This window comes from Pseudopodoces humilis, chromosome 5 (assembly GCF_049639895.1).
Source record: "Pseudopodoces humilis isolate 2021_Gansu_Grassland_sample_001 chromosome 5, ASM4963989v1, whole genome shotgun sequence".
Taxonomy (NCBI): domain Eukaryota; kingdom Metazoa; phylum Chordata; class Aves; order Passeriformes; family Paridae; genus Pseudopodoces; species Pseudopodoces humilis.
The window spans coordinates 29,720,507-29,743,275 of record NC_142204.1 but is presented as its reverse complement, the minus strand read 5'-3'; the positions used below and the strand labels follow the sequence as shown (position 1 = coordinate 29,743,275).

Here is a 22,769-nt window from a genome sequence, read left to right as displayed (position 1 = left end):
GTTTATATGCAAGTTGTTTACTATTGTGACATTCAGTCAGTAAATAATTTTTGTAACATAGCACAGCTGCCAAAACATACAACACACAGCCTTGGCAACCGTGCCCCTTCTGTACCCAGTGCTGGGTCTGTGGCTCAGGCTAGTTAAATGAATGAGCTGGAGGGAAGCAGAACCTCACACTAAATTCAATATTATGTATGTTTTTCTTTAGCTGAAGTGCCCCACATGCCACTGATAGCATGTTAGCCATGATGGCTCTGGGGAGCTCCAGAGTCCCTTTTAGCTGAATTTCCTCTAGTAACCAGGGCCATGTGCTAATCTGCTGTGGGGTGTTGTGTGCATGCATGTACCCCTAGTAGCTTCTGAACCTCTTATCCAACATCAAGAAGCCTGCCTATTTGCTGTTGAGGAAAGGAGCAGTTTCATGAGTGTCTTGAGAACAGGTAAGCAGCTGGAGAAGACCTGAAGTCAGCTCTGTAGGATTCACATCCTGGGGAGGAAGTGAGGCTTCTTTGGTTTGCTGCTTGTAGAACCTCTTAATCCAACTTTACCACTTCTCAGGGAAGAACTGTTCTCCAGATGCCAGAAAAGATGATTAAAGAGGACTCTGAAGTGCTTGCTTTGAACTCTTCAGAAATCATCACTAGTATCTGATAAGAGGATTAAATGAACAGTAGTTAGCGTCTTGAGTCCAGATCACTGAAGGACTCCATACACCTAGCAGGAGGAGATGCTGTGGCCAGATGCATGCCCAAGTAGTTACTCCTCTTTACAGTCCCATTCCAGTTTTGCAGGGTCTGAAGACCAGACTCGCTGACCTGTTTCTGATGTCATTATATAAAAATTAGAGCATTTTCCTAGCATTGTTCCTGCCAAGGGCTCTTGCACGCTTGATTTCAGCATACTCCTTGATTCCCAGGAGAGTTTTCTCTCAAGCCGGTGCTGTTCTGGAGGCTAGGAAGCATTCTTGACCCTTCCCAGGGAAATCTTTATATTTTTTCTGTAATGATTTACCAGGAGAAATGGAGTATGTCTGGGCATTAGAATGTGCAACTCAAGAGACAGCTGGATTCCCATTTCCTCTTCCACGGCTCCTTCTTGTCTTACCCAACAAGTATGTACATGGTCCTCTTAAGCGGATAAAATACAGAGGCAGTGCTGGAAGCAAAGACCAGTCTGCAGAAACACCTTTCCCAACAGACAGGTTTATTAGTTATTAGATAAAAGATGGGCCATAATATATCCCTGACTCTTCAACTGTCTTCTGAACTGCCTGTAGCATTGTTCTCGTAGGATTAGGCAGCAACTGACTCAGATCTTTTCAGCAATTTGGATTCAGGTGCAATTTCCATCCAAGTCCCTTTTACACAGCGGGGAGCAAAAGCCAAAAAGTTGAGTTTGTGTTAAAATGTACTGACTTCACAGAGAAATCTATCTGAAACTCCAACAAATGCTTTTGGTCATGCACAAAGAAGTCACACATACATAGAGAAGGGCCCTTTAGGCAAAACTGTAAGGCATTTTGGTCCCCAGCAGTTCTGAGGAATCAGCTGGGTATTTTGCAGGTTATCCAGCAGTGAATGCCTCAGCTCCTTTTGCTGCTGTCTCCTGTGTGGACTTTATCTTACATCCTTCCATTTGTGCCAAGTGAGACACAGCTAAGGTCAGCTTGTTTTCTATCCCCCTGATTTTTCCAGTATCTTCTTGTAGTTTTCTACTTAAAGCTATAGAGTTTCCGAAGAAAAAGAAATGCGAAAGCGTTGACTGTCTGCCTTTTCCCCCTGTGTTTTTTGTATCTTTGTTATCTGGGTGACTGTTTTGTCTGGTCTGTATCTGTGATACTATTTATATCTATATCTTGTGTTTCCTGTCCACACTCACCAGCACCACTGTAACTCCTCTTTTGTGCAGTGGTCTGGAAGTACAGATGTGCACACAGGCCAGAAGTTGTCAACATCTCCTGTTTTTTAACTGGAACAACTAGGATAAAGCTCAGTGTGGATGAGCTTCCTTCACCAGCCATGGGGAGAAGCACATTCCCTCATGCTACAGCTTTGAATAGAAGGAGCTGCAGGTCTTTCTCTGGGTCAGTTTCAGCTTCACAGCCAGAGTGGAGAGTGTCCTTCCCATCTCCAGCCTTAGGGAAGGGGATTTTCATGGTCCCAAGAACCATGCCAGCCAGCTGGCTGGTGGTCCCAGGAGAGAAGTTCTGCACCAGGCTGCCTCTCTCCCCAGCACAGAGCTGTTGGCTCCTCATTGCTCAGGACCTTAGTGGTTTCCGCATGAGCAGTGAGACTTCAGCCTCTAAATCTCTGCAGCATGTGGCGCTGGCACCTTGCAGCCCAGACCATGGCCACAGCTGGACACAGTGTTTCATTTGGTGTTCTCGGTGGAGGTGACAGCAGCACAAGTTGCCTACTCCAGAGCAACCCTCAACACCCTCTGGTGGTGCCCCAAGCCCCACTTCTTCCACTTCTTCCCATTTTTAACAGCGCAGTCCTCGTTTTGCTAAGCAGAAGCGCTTGCCTGACAGAAGCACGTACACCTACTCATCAGACCCACCTAGAACAAGAAAAACTTGACCTTTTTTTCCAAAAATGAGGTCTCAGTATCCTAAAAGTACCTTTCAAATGCAACTGCAGGATCTGCATAATTGAAACTTTTTCTCTAATCTCATTACCTCCTTCAGGCTGTTCCTGACAAGCAGAGATTATAAATGAGAGTTTGTAGTAAACATAGCTAAAATAAAAGATATCTTTAATATTTTTGCAATATATGCAAAGCAGTTTGGGCATGAGCACAGAGAACTCATTTCTATTTCACCTCAAATACCATTAGGTTTATTAAATTAGGAGTGACATTAATCCTAGAACTTACCTAGATCTTTTTGTGATTTTGCATTTGTCATAACAGAAAGTTCTCACTAAATATTTCTCTATAACTCTAAATAATATTGTCTGTCATGTAATATTTATCTACGATTTTCCTCAGTGTTTTTGTATCAGAGCTGAAAATGAGCTATCAAAGAAAATAAAATGAGACTGAAATACCAGTCCTTTGTATTAAATTTAACATTTGGCTTCTGTCCCAGAGTTTTCCACATCCATATTAGAATCAGATGGTAGCGTAAGATGAAAAGATCTCCTGGATGGGTTTTATTCTGATCCTAATTAAAGGGCTGATAACAGACTGAACACAAGATACTTATTGTAGTAAAAAAAAGCCTGTCTAATATCAAAGGCTGGATGGACAAGCTGACATGTATTATTGTTAGGCCTTCCTTCTTGATCACATTTCAGTATCGCAAAATCATTCTGCTAGTGGATGTGACATATAAAAACTTTAGTGTGAGAGCAAAAAGCCCAGGCTGGCAGGTATTACTGCTGTGGGTACACACTTAGTAGCTGACCATAAGCCAGGGAAAGGGTTTAATATCAAAAAGTATTGTTGGTGACAGCACAGTGTAGCTATATTTATTTTATTCTCTACTATTTGCATTCATGAAATACACTGCCTTGTCCTGACTTACCTGTGAAACTGGTATCACATGTGATGTGACAGCATAGGGCAGTCCCACTGGTACTGCTCAGCCTTCTTCAGAAGTTGTGCATCCTCTGCCCTATCCACAAACCAGCACTTGCCCCAGATTCCTTTGGCTGTCTGGAGACAAAAAGATCAAAGAGACCTAAATAGTCTTCAGAAAGCAATTTTCTCTTTACTCAAAGCAGCTTTGTATAGTTCTTGTGTATTATTTGGCTGAAATTGTACAAACATTTGCAGGCTCTGGGTGTTCTATGCGAAAACAATAACTTCTGATAAAATAAAGGAATGTGCTTTCTGGTATTGCTGTTCTGCTGTAGTGGAGACTGTGAGCATGATATTAGAACAATAAATTAGATTTTGCAAAGCAGCATTTCTGTAGGGAGTCTGCTGCTTTAGACCAACAGGCTATTATCAGCATTTTTCAAGGGGATATTTTGCCTGTGTTTTTTTGCAGTATCTTCAGCAAGAGAAGTAGAACAGCAATTGCAGACTGCATTGACTCTTCATTTCAGCTTTTGATCACAAAAGCTATTGAAGAATAAATATGCTTTGTAGGTGTTTTATGCTGCTTTTCTAAATGCACCTTTTTAAAGGCTGGCATGTGGTTTGAACTTACAGGAAGATAATAATTTCACTGGCACTGGCTGTTTACAGCATCAGCGTCAACATTTAAGCTTATACCCAGTTCTCCTTTTACACTAAGTGGAGAGAAATGTGCACATTTAGAGGAGTTTAGTTAATTAATCTGATTATTTTAGAAATCTTCTTTCCAGTGAGAGAGTTTGTATTTTAGAAGAGTCTATTTCTCTTCTCAGCAGTAATTAATCCTAGCATATTTAGTTCAAGAGGTGTTATCTGTAGTTAGGTGAGCTGGATCTCACATAGCATGTTTCTGAATAGCACTGTATTCTCACTTGGCTACTAACACTGTTTGTATGAATACTTTCGGGATTTTATTTTAATCACCAGATTATTCTAGGGAACACATAAAGAGATCAGTTGTGTTTGTAAGAAATGCTTGCTTCAGTCCCTACAAGATTTTTACTGATGATAATTACAGCTATCTTAATTCTTCCTGTGAAAGCTGCTTTGGTAGTTGAATTGATCCTGTCCTCCTCAGGTACCAGTTTAATGTGAAACATCTTTTTGGATGAAGAGTGCATTCTCTTGGGTATGTGGACAATCCTATGGGACTAAACATCAGGCAAAAATCTCTGAGAAAAAATTGGACCTCCTTGCATTCTCCTGAAAACATCTTCAAGGAGCTCAGATGAATGGAGCTGTGGCACATACATGCCTGCTTTCAGGAGTGTTACAAGAACTGGGCTGAGGGATAAAGAAGCGTAGCTTGTATTTGTGAACACTGTTGATGCCCTGTTCATTTGGGTTCACTTGAACCATGCTTATAGATTAATTCAAATATAGGAAAAGCCCTCAAGGCTGGTCTCCTCAAGATGAGTTTGCTATACATGACAGGGCAGAATAGGTAAGTAGCATCTTAGGACAGAATTTCCTTTGAACAACCCTCAGAAGAAAAAAAGAGTAATGCCTATTAAGTAAGAGATCAAAGTTATTTCTGAAGTGTATAAATGGAATCACAGAATAGGAGTAATAAGGAATTATTGGTCCCATGTTTGTCACTATATCATACTGGTGCAAACACATTGAGGATGATGGCTGCTGGAAACAGGTTCCCTGAAAACCTTTCTTGTTCACTACCCTGAAATCTATAATTACTTCTGGAAGTCTTGGCTTTGGTGTACAGTTCTGATGTCTGGATTACTGATGTCCAGAATCACAAGGCTACCTAGCATGGTCTACTGAGCAATAGTTTTCTTCTGATTAATCTTCTGGTTCATTACATAATTAATTTTTCTAGGTAAATATGTATTCTGTTTCTTTAATTAATTAATTCTTTCACCTCAGCCTTGCTTATGCTTATTCCCTCCTTTATCAATGTCTCCCATTAACTCTTACAGCATTGCCTAGTGACACACATGCTTTTTCTTTCTCTCTTTTTTTTTTTCTTTCTCTCTTTTACAGACATAACTGAAGTTGCACCATGCATTTTGAAGATGTCACCGACAGATCAGCAGTTGAACAAGCTGGCAAGGAGGCTGGGACCTGAATGGGAGCATATAGTTTTGTGCTTGGGTTTGTCCCATACTGACATCTATCGATGTAAAGTCAATCACCCTCACAACCTGCAGTCTCAGATCGTAGCTGCATTTGTCCTGTGGAAACAGCGTTTGGGGAAAAAAGCGACAATTCAAAGACTGCACGCCAGTCTGATGGCAGAGGAAGTGGATCCTTCGGTGATACAGTACATGCTTGAGTGAAGACATGCTATTTATTCAGTGCTTCCACACATTTCATTAAATTAAGTGAAGAGGATGGAAATGTATGTTGAAGATCGGATGTCTCAAACTGTAAAAAAACTGAAGTTGGGATCTGTGATTTTATTAAGCTTAAACATTCCAGTTTTCTGTGACATCTTATGACTTGTAATTCTTTTCATGCCAGATTAATTTTTAGCAGACATTAAAAAATGGATCACTCTTTCCTGTTCCCTTTTGTGCTATTTCAGTGGGGATATAGGGTGACAAAGTTCTTGCAAGCAGGCAGGCCTGCAGTGAGTTCAGCAAGGTTTTTGATTTCACTGAGGGAACAAGACTTGGTTTCACTTATTTTCTAAACTATGTTGGAGTCTTTTTACTGCTGTTTCATGCTAGTTCCCTGATATTATAGCAAAAAATGAGACTAATCACCATTACTAATTTAACAATTTTACAACAGTTATTGCAGGTGGCTAATTTCACATTTATAAAAGTTTCACCACATACAGTTTCTTGCTAGGATAGATGGCTGTCACTTTTGTCTGCCATTGAAAAAGGTCCTAAGTGGAAATAGCAGGACTGTAGGGTGCTTGTGAGGGTTTCTGCTGTTATTATTTAATGGGTGTAGGTTTCTGCAGGCAGGCCCTATGTGCATATGCCATGTCACAGGTGGGGAGTTCTCAAGGAAGACACACAGTAGAAAAGTGACCAGAAGTAGGCAAGAACCAAGTAAACTGAGCAAGAAGCAGCCTAAAAAAGGAGACAGCTTCTAAGTTGTCCATAGATAAACTGGGAGACCTTCTGAGTCTTTGAACTATGCTCTGTATCCAGGCAATCTTGTTTCATGGTGAGGTCAAACATCCATAGGCACGTTGCTCTGACCACTGCACACCCAACAGGATAGTGAATTTTGCAGGTCCTTTCTGGTCAAGATGAACTTCCCACTATTCTCCCTACAGCTTTCCTCAGCCGTGCACCAGGCTCATTTACTTTTTACCAGCTTTTCTGCACCTCACGGGGCAGTTTTGGCACTGCTGTCCTCAGTTCTTTGCCAGTGTAATTGTACCACCAATGAAGATAAGATTTTATACAGAAAAACAGTAAAGTTTGTGCTCTTCTCCTCCTCCCCTTCTGTCATGGAGATTTTATTCCTGCTGGGAAAAAATGCTGAGATTTTTGCTGACCAGGCAAGTGGGGATCAGTCTGCAGGATACCCAAAGGCAATGGGAGTGACCAGCTGCTCTCTGATGCCTAAGGCTAAGAGGCAGAATACATTTTAATTCTCCCTGAGCAGTTTGCTGTACAGTAAATGAAGAACAGAATTTTGATGCTGAGTTTCTAGGTCTATTTATGAATAAGTTACTTTAGACTGTTTCATCTACAGAGTCATTGCCAAAGAACTTCCCATCCTGCAAAATTTGCTCTAATTTCACAGCTTAACAGCCTTGTCTGAAGTCTTTACTGGGGCAAGAATGAACTTAATTGCTTTTTATTGTTTAAAATTTGTTAGTTTTATACCTAAATTTTGAAATACATAGGAAATTAGAAAAGACAAAAAGATTTTAAAGAAATCCTATGTGCCTTGGTTTTTAGAAGCATAGAAACAGAAAATATATCCTGGCAGGATCTGGCTCCTGCAGGTTCTGAAGCTATCTGGTAATATTTTGGTTTTAATCTTCTGTATACAGTTATGACCCTCATTAAATTGTGATACTGTTATACCTCACTCAGATCTTAACTACTCCTATTCAGATCTCAACTATTCATATCCTGCTTCCAGAGATTAATTATATCAACAAATTCCAGATAAACAAGCTAAATTAATTTAGAGTTTGGGATTTATTTATTTTTTCTGTTTCACAATGCTTTAATGCCAACATGTTCTTTTTTAGGTGGAAAACCATCCCAGAGCAGGTGTACAGGCATTTGGCAAATTCATACGAGCACAGCCCAACACAGGGAGTGGGATGAGGACTTTGAAGCAATTCTGCCAGTGAGATTGACAGGAGCATGGTTTGCATATTAGGAAGGAGAGGCAAAGCAGTCTTCCTGACAGCAGTTCAGAGGAAAAAAAGCTAGAGATGGTTGACAGGAGAAACTACTGAAAATGTGATTTAGAGGAAGCAGTTGACTCCCACTGTCATAAATGTAAGTACCTTATCTTGTTCTGAACCAGCAAGGACCAAGTCTGAGTACAAGACTGGTCTTCAAGACAGTTCATCCCCAATTAACCCAGAATGATCACAGTGCTCCAAGGAGGCAACCAGTCTGGGCAGTAAAGCAATGTAATGGGCACACTTGCAGGACCCTGGTACCTGCTTCTCTGGGTGAACTTTGCATTTCATGTTCTTTATTTTATGAAATCATAGGATGGTTTGGGTTGAAAAGGACCTCCAAGATCATCTAGCTCCAACACAACTGCCATGGGCACCTTTTAGTACACCAGTTTGCTCAAAACCCCATCCAACCTGGCCTTAAACACTTCCAGGAATGAGGCATCCAAACATCTCTGGGCAATCTGTTTCAGTGCCTAATCACCCTTATAGTTAAGAATTTCTCCCTAATATTTAATCTAAACCTACCCTCTTCCAGTTTGAAGCTCCTCCTCCTTATCCTATCACTACATGTCCTTGTAAAAAGTCCCTCTCCAGCTTTCTTGTAGGTCTATTTCAGGTACTCGATGGTGCTATAAGGTCTTCCCTTAGCCTTCTCTTCTCCAGGCTGAGCAGTCCCAACTATCACAGCCTTTCCTCACAGGAGAGGTGCTCCAGCCCTCTGGTCCTCTTTATGGCACTTCTCTGGACTCCAGTGCTTCTATGTCCTTCCTGTGTATGGACTCCAGAGGTGCTAGCAGCACTCCAGCTGGGGTCTGACAAGAGCGGAGAAGAGGTAGATAATCACTTCCCTCAACCTGCTGGCCATGGCTGGCCAATGTCAGGTAATCCATAACTAATATGGATAACTTCAGAATCTTTTTAATGGTTAAGAAAACAACCTTCAGTAGATAGGAAATTTCATGCCAAATAAGGCTTCCTTTCAAGATAGGGATCTGTCTGAGCATCTAGTATGGGCCACTGGAAACCTGATAGGTGAGTATCATATCAGGTAATTTCTCCAGTTTCTTTAGGTGGGCTAAATGGTACAACCCTTGCACCTGGTACTAAAATTAGAGGAGCCACAGTTAGACAAAGATTATAAAATCTGGCCTCTCATATTGTAGAGCAAAGCATATAATTCGTAATTTATAGTTGCTTTCACATTCCCAGGGCCTGAATGAATGCTCTAATACTTGAGTTGAATATCTGAGGGAGAGGTTTACTTGTTTTATGAGATTGTTTCCATTGCTGTTATTTTAAAATTCATGGAAATGTTCCTATCAGATTCTTCATTTTTATTAAAGCTTGTTTTTGCACTACACAAATGCAGGGATACATTTAACTGACAGTAGTATTCCTTTAACTCAGTGGATTTTTCCATCCACTTAAAAAATATTTTTCTTTTGTATGTAATGCATTATTTTGCACAAGGATGCAATTAGGGCAGTTTAATTCTTCAGATGTATAGTAAGGCCTCTTATTCTCTCACAGAACACTCAGAAGATCTGAAAATGTTTAATTTTTTCTGCTAATTTAAGAGCAAATTTATTTATTTAAATCTCATGGACAAGCCTGCAACTTGAGTGTTGTTCAGGACCGAGACAACTCAGTGAGTTTCCCCATCTCTCCCTTTACCTCAAACTCTCTTGTGCCAAAGTTTGGGTGATGACAGGAGACCTGCACAGGGGCTCCTGTCCTCCCTGCCCGCTGTGCTTCCAGGGTTGGTGCAGGGGGCAGGCTGGCTTCCAGGGGAACCCCAGTTCCACTGTTTGTGGTGAAGTGCACAGCCACTTTGGGCTCTGGGATGGAGTGTGAGTTTGGCAAAAGTGAGCCAGAAGAAACTTCTCTCTGATGTGTTTAGGTTTCTTAATCAATATTGAAAAATCCTCACTAGTGAAACTTGGTGTTATTGGTATCTACTTATTTGTGGCAGAGTTTAGGAGCTCCAGGACAGGAAAGCATAAAATGTGGCCACTTCTGGAGCTTCAAATGAAACAGATGGCATAGCTTGCAGTCCTTGGAAGAAGTCGTCATTGATTTTCTTCCTTGGTCTCCAGAGGAGACTCTGACATCCCATTTAACTCTTCTGAGTGGTAAATAAGCTCTATAAAACTGTTTTGTACTCTGCAAGTACAGGTGGACTCTTAGCATGGCAATAGGCAAGACCTAAGAGCACTAATTCTCACTTGCATAAGCTGTATGAATAATCACAAAGGAAGGATCTTCACAGGGTAAAAGCATGTCAGACTGCCAGTGAAAATGCATTCATGTGTTAACCACTTCTCCCAGATATAGTGAGGGAAATTTCCATCTGGAGTCATATTTTATGATGGCCATTGATCTATGGAATAAAACATTTTGCAAAAGTCTGAAAAAATAAACAATGTTATATTATAGTTAAAGAAAATAAAAGGCATGCTCATCTAATGCTAAATGTGGTCATGCTGCCAATTTTGTTTCCTACTGGAAATGAAAACAGCCTCTGAGAGCTAATATATAAATATTTAAAGCTGTTTATAAGCTTCCATATTCTCCATAGACATAGACCAATGTCAAGACACAGTAGAAGTAGAGCTAAAAGGACAGTTGATAAAACCTTTGTCTATTTACAATGAAGATTCAAAATCTTTGTCTAAATTTCACTAAATGAAAAGATTTTTAAATTTCAAGGCGTCTTACAGTCACCTAAGATCTAAAGATATAAAAATAAATTCTGGCTTTTTCCCCACCCTGAATGCAGTGTCTTTTTTAACTGCTTACCTGAGAAAAATGAGCATTTTCCAGAAACAAATATACGCAGATTAAAAAATTAGTATGTGTTTTAGCAGAATTCACCTCTGAACCTAGCATTTTAGTTGTGGAAAAAGATTAATTGCAATTTTCCTTTGAAACTGGTGGGTAGAGCTGATGATGGCACAGGAAGATTCCTGTCTCTTCTGAAGGAGGAGTCTGCATTAAAACATCTGTATGTGATACAGGTACCATTTCTGAAACCGATGTCTGGTCCAAGCCCCAACAGTAAAAAGACAAAAAGTCTCTTATTAACTTCAGTGCACTTTGGATTAGGCCTTCTTTAATTGGAACCTGCTGAGGCATGGTACTTTTACTATCTCTTTTTGAAAAAGCAGTCTTTTTGGATTTGAGGCAATCAAAAGGAAAGGCAGTTTTGTGGATGTAATAAGCATTCTAGGCTATGGGGTCCTCTTTTCACTGCCACGGGTACTACTTTGCACTGTTCACTTCAAAGTAAATGCCATGAAAAAGGAAAAAAACCCAGAAAAGTGGAACCATTCAACAAAGCATATCGGTAAGTCTCTAAAACCAAGATAACTTTGGGTTTTGCAATGAGAATAATCCCATAAAACCTGAGATTTGATGGCTCAGGAGATCATTAATACGTTCATGGAGTTTTCCACCTTGAGATCAAGGTTACAAAGCCACTGTTGACCCAAAAGAAGCAAAATGTAATAGAAATCTGTGGGTTTTCTTCTTTTTTTGCAACTTTCACATCTGACCCACACAGAACCTGTCCTTGCTGTCAGACTTGGGAAAGGGCAGGCAGGATCAAATGAGCCAAGCACTTGAACTGGCCACAGGCCATGAGAGGGACAAACCCAGTAGACCTTGGGGCAGAGGTTCTGTGCTTTGCTGTGGCTGCTGAGATTTGTGCAGAGAGGCCACCGGGTTCTCAGGATGACAGCCAGGCCCTCACCACACCAGCAACAAGTTCATTCACATGGAGAGGATATACAGAGACCTCCTTAGCAGTTCCTTGCAGCATGTGCTCAGAGGCCCTTTCACTGGCTGGTGAGTTGTTTCTCTCTCTTGTGAGGGCTGTCCTGTGGAATGTGTGCCTAGGCATAATATTTAACTGCCCAAGGTCCTGTTTCTGCATGACAGAGTCACCTCCATGAACAGGCTCAGGGCAGGTTAGGACAACATCTTAGCTGGGAGCACTGCCTCAAGCTTAGCACCAATCAGCAGTGTTCCTAGTTGAAGATGTATTTCTGGAGTCAGGCTTAATTTTTGGTAAACAATATCTTTTTTTCTTAAATTCAGAATTGATCTAGCACTTCCTCTCTGGTTTGGGTTCTGTGCTTGTAGAAGGAATTTTTCCCTGCCATCGGGATGCTTGCACTTGGTCATTTGGTAGCTGTCAAGTAAGCCTGCCCAGTGGCATGAAGCTCAGGTGTGGGCCTCAAATGTTAGTCCTTCTTACTTTGAAAATGTGCAACTATTCTACTACCTGCAACTTATGCATGTCATTGTTCACTGTGTTTTCAATCATAAGCTATTTTATTGTTATTTATTGTACTTGTCTATCTTTGTAACACTAATTTTGGGTTATCCTGAAGACAGTCATTCAGTTCTCCTTGCAAACTAGAGTGGGGTGTTTTGGGATTTTTTTACACGTAAACTGGACTCCATTCTCTAGGAAGCAGGTACACAGAGATTCTTACACTGCTTCAAAGTTTATTTTGATTTTTTTTAGTGATACTTTCTCCATCAGGAGGGTGAAGCTTCCCAGCTTCACCTTGTGAACTCCAGGAAGGGGCTGGGAGCATTTCCACTTGGTTGAGACCAGCTAGGATGAGCCAACAACTACATCTGCCACCATGGCACCTTAACTGGAGTACTGCTGGGGACTCATGACTCAGTCATTGCCCTTGAAAGCCCAACAGGCATACAGCACCCCTGTAAAAAAAAAATTATATAAAGACATACTAGGAGGAAAAATATAGCATTTAATTTAATTATCTAGAGCAGGCACACCTCAGTGAAACTGCCTTTTATGAGGTACTTTTATTTTTATGGATATATTTGATAGGCTTTATTTAAATAAGAAAGCAATTGAGTAACTAGAGCATGTGGAGACTTCTGATAAGGATCCGTCTTTCAGGTTATTAAACAAACTGCATAGCAAGTGCTCAATTATTCTTCGAAATGCTTAAGCAACACCTTTTGTTCAGATTCCCATCTAGAATTACCTCCCAGTAAGTTGCCTCCCAGTAATTTCCAAGAAGCAGCATGCGAACAGCACACACCCGTGTTCTGGATAATAAAGACTTCTGAGAAAAATCTCAGGATTAATAAACAAGCCACAAAGAGACCTGGGAAACCAAACCTTCTGAAGGAATTTTACTTGCCTCTCACTGAGGTCTCTGTGGCATTGGGTCTGATGTCTGCATGTGAAATGAGCCCTAATAATTACATATTCTTGCTCTCCATTTCTGGTCCTGACTGCAACGTTTGAGAAACCACTTTACATTGCAGCTTGTGATGCAGACTTTTGGTGAGCAAATTTTGATGAAGGCATAGTGAGCCTGAGATTGTGTACACTCAGGGTTGCTGTCAAAGCAAGCAGCCATTGCATGGCAACCAGGAGCCTCAAAAACCTCTGCAGAGCAAAGGGAGCTCTGAGAAGCATGGGTGTGCTTTTCAGTCATGGTACAAAGCATGTCAACATGGGCCTTGAAGAGGCAACCAGAGGTTTACGTCCTTGTGATACACTTAGGTTTTCTCACCCAGCACCGAATATGTGGGTCCCACAGAACTCTGAAAAAAGGAAATCAACTAAACCTCTGAAACTAATTGTCTAAAGCAAGAGCCCCATAATATCAGCAGGCAAGGGTAATAACAAAGATCTGGAGAAAATCACAGAGGAAATGAAGTCCTGAGTTTGGCTGACCAGTTTGCTGTGAGTTTGAGGGCTGTGATTTCTCTGTTTCAGCTGTAGACTGAGCTCCCTTGTTTGGTGGTGTTTGGTTGGTGGTTTCCCTGCTTCCATGTCAGCTTGGGCCTCTGGGGCGTCAGCTGTTGTGCATCTGGTAAAGCCAGGGAATAGCAAGCAGGTCAGAGAGGGACGTGTGTGCATAAGGATGTAAAGGACATAAATAAAGGAGGTCAAGAGAGGAGGGAATATGCTTCAGAGCTCCCAGAGAGCTCTCTCCCAGTGCTGCTCCAGGTCCCTGCCTTCTGGTCCCCTGTCCTTAGATGTGAGCACATGCTAGAGAAAGTAGGATTTTTCTTTCTCTTTATTTTCTCTTCTGAGTCAGACATTACCAACACAGATTTAACTCTGAAATCCAGCTGACACGATGGCTCCAGGTTTAACATGCTTTCCTAGAAGGGACAATTTTCACAGGGCACCCAGCTGTGATTTCCAAAAGCTAATTCCACAAGGCGTGCATCCTGGCAAGGTGGCAAGCCATGAGAGACTGAAGCAAAGCCATCCTCCAAGAGAAGCACCAGTAGGCACTTGGCCAAGCACTGCTAACCACAGAAAACACTTTTGACTGTGGCCTCCGCTCACCCAGCAGTGGCCGAGGGGTGCACAGCCACCATTGCCCTACCACACAGAGGACAGGACTGCTCTGACAGTATCGGGACATGCACCATGCAGGGCTGGACAATGAGGTTTGGCCATCCCATCCAATGGGTTTTCATCCTGATGGTTTTCAGACCATGGGTTGGGAACAGGTCTAAATGCCCAAGCTTTTGGGTGCAGTTCTGGTGGAGCTGGAGCATGGGAAGGTCAGGCTCCATTGGCTGGAGAATCCTGCTTGGTCTGAGGCTGTGAGGGGCTTTCCCAGCTCTGGTATGGGCCTATGAGTCAAAGCGCAGCCTTGCTTCAAGACACTGGCAACCAAAATAGCTGGTTCCTTGGGAACCAAATTAACTCAACTGAAGTATCAGCTGCTTCAAAATCTCTCACAACTGTCCCATCTTACAAATGCAGGTTGTTCTCTGAAGTTTTATAAAATCAAAGAATCATGGAATAATTTGGGTTGGAAGGGACCTTTAAAGGCCATCTAGTCCAGCCCGTTGCAATCAGCTGGGAAACAATTAGACCAGTTTGCTCAGAGACCTGTCCAACCTGGCTTTGAATGGACTGGGGCATCTACCACCTCCCTGAGAAACCTGTTCCAAACTTGGAAGAGAGTAAGGGGTGAGTGCTAGGCCCAGTATAGAGGCCTGCTTTCCTGCTCATTCCTCATGGCGCCTTTTTGCTGTATGCCCAAGCTGGGCTTGATGCATGGCCAGTACCACTGTGCCTCCCCTACCATGGAGGAGTGGGTTTGTGTAGACCCTCAGGGTGAACCACAGTGGCTCATATTTCTGACGAGCCCTGAAGAAATCCGATGGTTGAGTTTAAGCCATCCGTGCAGTGGTGAATGCCATCTCCCGGCAGACATTTCTCAGATGATGCCATTGCGTTCTCCTACATGAACATGTTGGTGAACACTTACGTTTTTAAGGGCTATTACAGCAACAAAGTAGGAGTGCTGAACAATAGCAAGCTAGAAGTGCAGCTGATCAGAAGCGGCAAATACAGGGTTGCCACATTCACTGCTGTGACCTCTCCTGGGATCATAAGCTTGGTAGGAGAAAGAGGAAAAGAAGGATGACACTGTTTGACATTGGCTATAACTAACATGGTAGGAAAAATCCAGACCTAATGTATAAGAAATGATCATATGGCATAACAGAATTGCTCATCTGTTAAGCATTACTAAATGCTTACTATACTAAGCATTGCTGATCTCCAGGAAATGTACCTAGGTGAAGCTGAAGATTTTTAAATCTAAAACTGATGGTATAAATCAAACTCTCTTTAGGCTCCTGCAACAAGAGGAGAAAAGGAAATTGCTTTTCAGCCCAGAAAGCATGCTCCTGGTAACTGATAAACTGGCTGTGACTCTCTGCAGAATGCATGATGAATAGCAAGAAAGCAAATACCAGAACTATAACAAGACTCCAAAATGACGTAGGGAATGACAGCAGCTGTTGCTGGAGAAATGTGGGGCCACAGGAGATCCCTGTGGGATGGAAGGCAGTGGGTGGGAGGGGAAACTGCACCATATATGTAAGGGACTGGAGAGTACCTAGTTTGGAACTGTTTATCATCCAGGGGCTTTCATGTGTTACTGTAGCTGCTTAATCCTGGAGCCAGAAGAGATACACAAGGAAACACAAAGGTACTGAGACAGCCAAAGATGTACCAGCCAAAGATGAGCTGCAGCCTTACTGAGGTGGTGAATGAGGAGGATGGGAACCTGAAGAAAAGAAACCCTACGAGATGGAGACCTGACATCATCCCTTCATCAGCTTCACTGACTTTCACCAGCTAATGATCAGGCATGTCTTCTACACTTCTTTGGACAGCAGAATGAAGTTGGGCCCTATAGGCAGGCAATTCAGCCCACCTGTCAGGTAGAAGTGTGTGATAACTTCTAAAAGAATCTCTTTTCCACCAACTGTTGAAGGAGCATAGATGACTAGCTTTGGCCAAACATTTGGTGTTAGAAAGCCAAAGGATTTATCTAACTATAGACATCTCTCATTGTGACACCTACATCAGAGCTGATCCCTGTCACAGCCTTTTACAGTCAAGGGAGAGAAGGCAGTGCCTTTTGGGTGTAATTCATCTACCTTTTCTTATACTTTTTTCTAGGATGATGCCCAGATCAGCCTTAGGTGTGTACATTAATTGAGATCACATCCCTTGTGTCAAATTAAATCAATCCCCCCCACCCCCAACCCCACCAAAGTACCGATTTTTGAGACAAAGTGTTTTCAGCTCCTGATGCTTCTGGCTGCCAATGCTGTTGGCTACTGCAATAATGCTGCCATCTCACCAGCTGTGAATGTCCTGACAAGGTGAATTTCAGGGAGGCCTTTCTGGGGGTAATAAAGGGTTCATGTATCCAATAAAAGGAAATTGAAACTTGCAAGACAAACTTCCTTGGAGAAATACCTACTCTGTTTGTCTAAACAGTTCCTGCCCAGCAAGAGGGATTCTGGAACAAAATGCAGCCTTGTAATTGAGTTCTGGTCCCAGCTGTGTAAAAACACAAAGTGGATCCCTGCTACAAAAATAGATCTTTTGGAGGAAACCAGCAAAGACAAGGGTGTCAAATAAAGGTGATAAAATGCTCAGCAGTACATCGCTACCATGACCAAGTTACTTGCACTCCTGGGCAAATACGTTCCCTTTTGGGCCTTGTGAGAGGTTTAGTAGCTTGGCTTCACCCCACCACCCCCGCCACCCCCTATAGCCTTTCTTGCTCAAATTTTAAAAGCTTGAATTTGGAATAGGCTTGCTTTTCCTCATGTCTGTATGTCTCACCTCAGTGCCATTAAAAGTCATGACACGTAACAGAGAAACAGCTGTGCAGGAAACTTCAGGCATCTGTTTAATATTAATTGCATGTATTCCTAAAAAGTCATAGCATGTTTTTAAAATTTCAGTGCACATCTGGTGCGTCACTGCTCAGGGCTTTTTTTTAATAGGTTTTATCTGTGAGTCACTGAAAACTATCAGCCACAAGCTGTCCAGACACTAAGGAGATGCACAGGCAAGTAAAATGGAAGAGATGTTTTTAAATAGCTTCTAAAAACCCCCAGCTCTGAACAAAATGACAAAAATAAACAAAATAACACTGACTGTTAGGTGCCCATCAGCAGACACCAAGCTATAGGGAATCTAGGTTTAGGAAAGGATATTCTATTCATAAACACTATATGGTTTAAAAGATACATCCTTCACATGAATCCAGTCCCAGAATGTAGGCTAGGATTTCTTTTTCAGCTAGAGGACAGTCAGTTCTCCTGCAGTTACTCAAAACCCCACAACTTGTCCCATTTCTGCTATACCTGTTCCCCACTCTTACCCTGACCTACTTGCATTTAGCCATAAATGGCTTTTCCTGCTGACTCAGCAAGTCTTGCATAAAGAAAAGTGGTCTCTAGTGGATCAGGTGAAAGGTGTGTTCTTCAGGTAGACACTGCTTTGCAAAGCTGCCTCTTCTAGGAGGCCCTCCCACTGCTCAACATTGCACTAGAATGGAGGGCCATGGAATTGCAGCCTCCACTGCCAGGGTGGGAACCCCGGACCCTGAGGAAGGCGTGGGAGCTGGTCCCACTGGCATCTGTGAGCTCCTTAAAATTAGTCTTTGGGAAGCTTTTTAAGAATGAATAAATGAATGATTGAATGAATGCTTGATAAAAGACTCTGGCATATTTTTCTGTATGTCCACCCCCTAGGAGGCAAGGACCCCAAAAAATGTTGCTTTGAATGACTCCTCCTTTATTTTAGAGATATTTTTCTTTTTTCAAGAGTTCCTCTTCCATACTTCTCATGACAGAGTGATTCTCACTGTCAGCTGTTTGAAATACTTGCTGAGTGGTGACAACCAGTAATTAAGTCAGTAACAAATGATGATTTGAGATGTTTATTAATGCCTCTAAAAAAGCACTAGAAAACAGAGCTTTGGAAAAACACAGCTTTGCCAGTGTGGCAGAGCAGGTGCACCCCACAATGAGCTCAATTTAGAGAAATATAGCAGTAGGTCTACAGTGCATGCGTGTCTGTGGTTCACATCAGTGGATGAGAAGACTTATGGGAGCTGGGGCAAGGGAAATGAGGGAGGGAAGCCACGGGCATGGTTCCCATCCCAATGGACATGCTGCAGCAGGCAGCTGCACCCACGCATAAGAGGGTGGTTATGGGAGAAATCTTCCTCAATCCCACACTTTGGAGGTAGAGAGCAAAACCTAAAGAGTAAAGGCACATTCCTGTACTCAGAAGGGTTACATCATCCCTTTGAAAGAGGTTCTCCAAAATGAACCCTTCATTTCACACCTTCCCTCATCACTGGGGAAAGTCCTTCTTTTGGGCTGCACTTTAGGGTTCGTTCTTGTGTTTGCAATGGGGTGACCAACCAAGAGTGTTACGTTTTTCTTTCATGGGCTTCTGGTTTGGAGTCAGTGGCTTGTGTGCTCAGGGTCACCCCCCTTGTACCGCTCACCACTAAACAGGGGCAGTGATTTTACTGTCACCTTGAAACAATCCTTTGGATTTTCCAATCAGCAAAAATTTGCAGCATCTAAGAGCAGGAAGTTAGGGTTGCTCCAGGTTGCTCCAGAGGCACTGGGAATGAGTGTCCACTGCATGTTCACCCCTGTTTGCATTACTACCACAAAGGAGTTCCTTCCAATCCTCATTTTTTTAAAATACCTCTGAAGTTGTATGCTAAAGTAGTTCTAGGAATTCACAGGCTAGAGGAGATAAGCACTGGGCCACTGGGGATCAAGGAGGGGGCAATAAGGAGGGAAATAAGGGGAAAGGATAGTTTCTCTGAGCCTCTGCCTGAAGACTTGGTGGATCTGTTCTGGCAGCTGTTTGGACTGAGTGTGTTTTGTCTTGATATTTTTACACATGTAGATGAAATTTAACTCCTGTCAGTGTGCAAGTACATTGTTTGTGGATAACACTGAAGTGGGACAAAACAGAACCTGCAAAGCATTGTTTAAAAATCATTTTAGTGAACAGCTGCATTCACAGACTGCAGGAGAAAAAGAAAAACATTATTTAACCTCCAGAATCACCACAGCCCAAATGCAGAGTCAAGGACAGCTCTTTGTGCCCCATCCTAGTCAAACACCTAGGCTGTACTTCCAGAGCTTTATCCATCTCAAAGCATTGAGGATGGACATGAAGACAAGCCCTGCTCTTGCTCCTCTCCGGGGCAGAGAGCATTACATGGCTGCTGTTGGTGGTAACAGTGCATACCTTCTGGGTTGCGTTGTTACAGAAGCAAAGATCCTTCAGCAAGATAAGGAGCTATGTAGGCCATAATTAAAATCATCCAGCCATGCTAAATCTCTCTGAACATGGATATAAAATACCTATTGTGGGCAGAAGGGCAAGCCTGACCCTGAAGCTCAGATGCAGTGGGGTCCTGAGCTCTCCCTTGTCTGCAGCCAGGCTGGTTGGGACACTGCAGAGTCAGGCTATGGCAGTTTGCATGGAGCAAACTTAAGTGCTTTTCTAAAATGAAGCAACTTTCCTCCCTGATTGGTGACCTGAGGGCACAATCCTTGGCAGTCTCTACATGCCAAAACTGGTAAACAGAGGTTAGGGAGGTTGAATGACTGTCCCTGCTCCCAGACCCTCCCCATTGCCATTGGCAGGGGTGTCCTGGCACATGGCAGCACTTCTTCACCCTGGGTGGGAGTGCCAGCGAGACATCCTGATCTGCCCTGGCTCAGGTTGGGCTGTGATCGTTGTACAAGACCTTTTCCTCAGTTAGCAAGAGATGCCAGGATCCGCCCCAAAAACAGTGAAGGGAATAGATCTTCCTTGGCTAATACCACCAGAAACAGGTTAAACACAGGAAAAGCTCAAAAGAAATCACCCAACATGGATCTTGGGTTTTTCCCTTGCCAGAGAGCCTCACCTTAGGCAACTTTCTCCTAGGATATCTTCACCCTGAGCTTCCTCGCTGCTGGCAATCAACGACATGACGCAAAAGCTAAAAGCCCATCTCTGGCATATGCTTGTATTAGGGAAAAACAGGGACCGCTCATGTCCCCATGTTCCTGACTGCCACGCACACGCCTGTTTCCGTATGTGCACAAGATTTCCATGGCACTGTGCGTGTGTGCAAAGGGGGCAGCTCTGTAATTTACTGCCTGTGGACGTTTGCCTTCAAACAGCAATTGTTCCGGCAGCACAAGACAACCACGGCAGTGCTGCCAGGAGGGGAATACAGTTCCCAGCGCACTGAATCCTGTGGCCACTTTGGTGCAGAGCAGGTTGGACACAGGCTGGTGTGCTGCGGAAGCCAGAGGGTGGGGAGGCCAAGGAGGCGGGGGGGACAGGCACAGAGAAAAGGCAAGTGCCAAGACATCATGGGAGAGGGAGCGAGCGGTGCGCAGCATGCAGAACAAGATCTGTTCAATTCCATCAGTCAGCACTCTCTTCCAGAAGATGACCTATTGAACATTTCCAGGAATAGCTGTGCCAAGCCTGTCAACTGTTTCTTGGAAATACACTCAAGAAAAATGGCTTACTTCCAGTAGGGATCTGCAGAAAGTCTGGACTGGATCAAGGCTGCAGTCAGTTGCTGAGGTGATGATGCTGTTGCATCAGCTCATTCAGGAGCAGAGGATGCAGAGGGGCTGAAGGAAAGGCTGCCTTTTCTCCCCCTTCTCCTCTTCCTTTCACATCAGATGGTAATGATGGGGAAGAAAGCAGAGATTTCTTCTTTGCAGATTGCCTCAGCTCACTTGTATGCTTATCCTTACTTGCAATCTCCAGCAGTAAGCAGATAGGAAAACCTGCAGTGCTGCATGTGAATGGGCTGCCAGCCCGGCACACAACTTACCTGGGCTATTTCATAGGCAATCACTAGCATCAAGCTGCCAAGACTGGCACATGGCCCCACAATCATAACACACTCCCAGCACAGTATTCTTGGTATTCCCTTATCACTTTATTACTTGAATTAACACAAGGACATAAAGTTATCACTGTGGTACCAAAGTTTCACTCCCTGCACCAACAGCTGTGTGAATAGTAGGGTGGGGAGCTGGGTTGAAACATGCCCTGGGACAGTCCTGTTGTGGTGGCCCTGTGCCAGCTGAAGACTCCTGCTGGCTCAAATAGACCAGCAGGGAGAGGGGTTGCATGTCTCAGGCAATGGGCTGTACCTGCTTGGACCTGTCCCCACAGTACACACCAGGGCCTGCACACCTGCCACTGCCAAACCCACCCCTCTTCTCCCAGCTGCAATCAGCAAAGTACAAAATATGGTTATGCACTGACCAGAGCTAAAATTGAAGGTAATTGTCTTGCATTTACACCTTGCAGCTCTGGTGCAGCAGATGGCTTTTGCAAAGTGGGAGTCTAAGTCCCTCTTCATGTCTCCCCAGTTGCTTTCCACCATCACCCTCCAACATGTGCATCTGAGTGAACAAAACACCATGGAAATGTTTCCCCACCACAGTCACTGCTGTGCCCTGTGAGAGAGACTGTGTAGAGATGCCTGTTTGAGTTTCTCTGGATTGACTCCAGATCTGGATTTGCATTGGGTCCTTCCTGATGGGTTACAAATAAACCAAAGTAATGGGCTTTGGCATTGCTTGGCAGACTGTTAATAGGATATAGAGCCTTTCATTTCTGGGTCATTAATTCAAACCAGCCCAGATCAGTAGTGGTCACATTTTGTTGCAGTGTAATAGCTGTATAATAACCTCTCTGAACAGAATTAGGGAGTCCATCACCACAATTTATATTAATAATAATAACTTTTGTTGGCTTTCTCAGCAAAGGAACCCAGGACCAATTATGCCCCAAAGTTGGGGCTCCCTGGAGGAGCAGGAGCAGGTGGTAGCTGCTTCTGCATCAGCCCAAAGCAGTCCCTGGGGCTGTTCCTCTGTTCTGTTTACAAGGAAAACCTCCCCAGCATGCAGAGAAAGGCCACCTGAGCAGTAAGCATCTCTGTGGCTATTAAAAATCAGGCTCCAGATGTAGCCTCCAGCTTAAAAAGTCCCCACAGTGCCTACTTGAGTGTGGAAGTGTAGGATTGCTCTGCATTTGCTTTCTTTCGTTATATTCTTTACAAAGCATCTGTTAGGTGACTCTGAGTCAGTACTCAGGGCTACCCAAGTCTCTGCCAGGCCTGTGTTTGACCTAAGAGGGATTTTTTCTTTCATTTTTTTTATCTTCTGATATTCTGAAATGCTCAAAGGGGACATTAATGATATGCAATGTGCTTGTCTAGAATCTATTCACACTTTCACCCCTAATTTCACCCCTAATGGAATTGTATATCTTGCACACATCCAGCGTTTGTCGGCATTTTTGTAATAGCCCAATAATTAAAAATACTCTTTGAATGATTTATAATTTGCTTCTGAGGAAGGAGGGCTACACTGCTTTCTTTTTCTCTTTCTGTGCCAAATCCGGTTAGCTGGCTATCATGTCATTTCAAAAATTGACTAAAAT

General features: G+C 43.1%; 1 protein-coding gene across 3 annotated transcripts in view; it reads left to right on the top strand.

The window, feature by feature from the left end:
• CRADD (CARD and death domain containing adaptor protein) overlaps window positions 1-6,104 on the top strand; it is a 78,787-nt gene extending 72,683 nt beyond the window's left edge. For 2 of the 3 annotated variants that reach the window (XM_014249127.2, XM_014249128.2), the window contains exon 3: window positions 5,587-6,104. In XM_014249127.2, coding sequence (XP_014104602.1) covers window positions 5,587-5,882 — 296 coding nt within the window. In that variant the 3' untranslated portion in view covers window positions 5,883-6,104. The remainder of the gene's footprint in view (window positions 1-5,586) is intronic. The other variant, XR_001331243.2, reaches the window with a different exon arrangement.
• The last annotated feature ends 16,665 nt before the right edge of the window (window positions 6,105-22,769 follow it).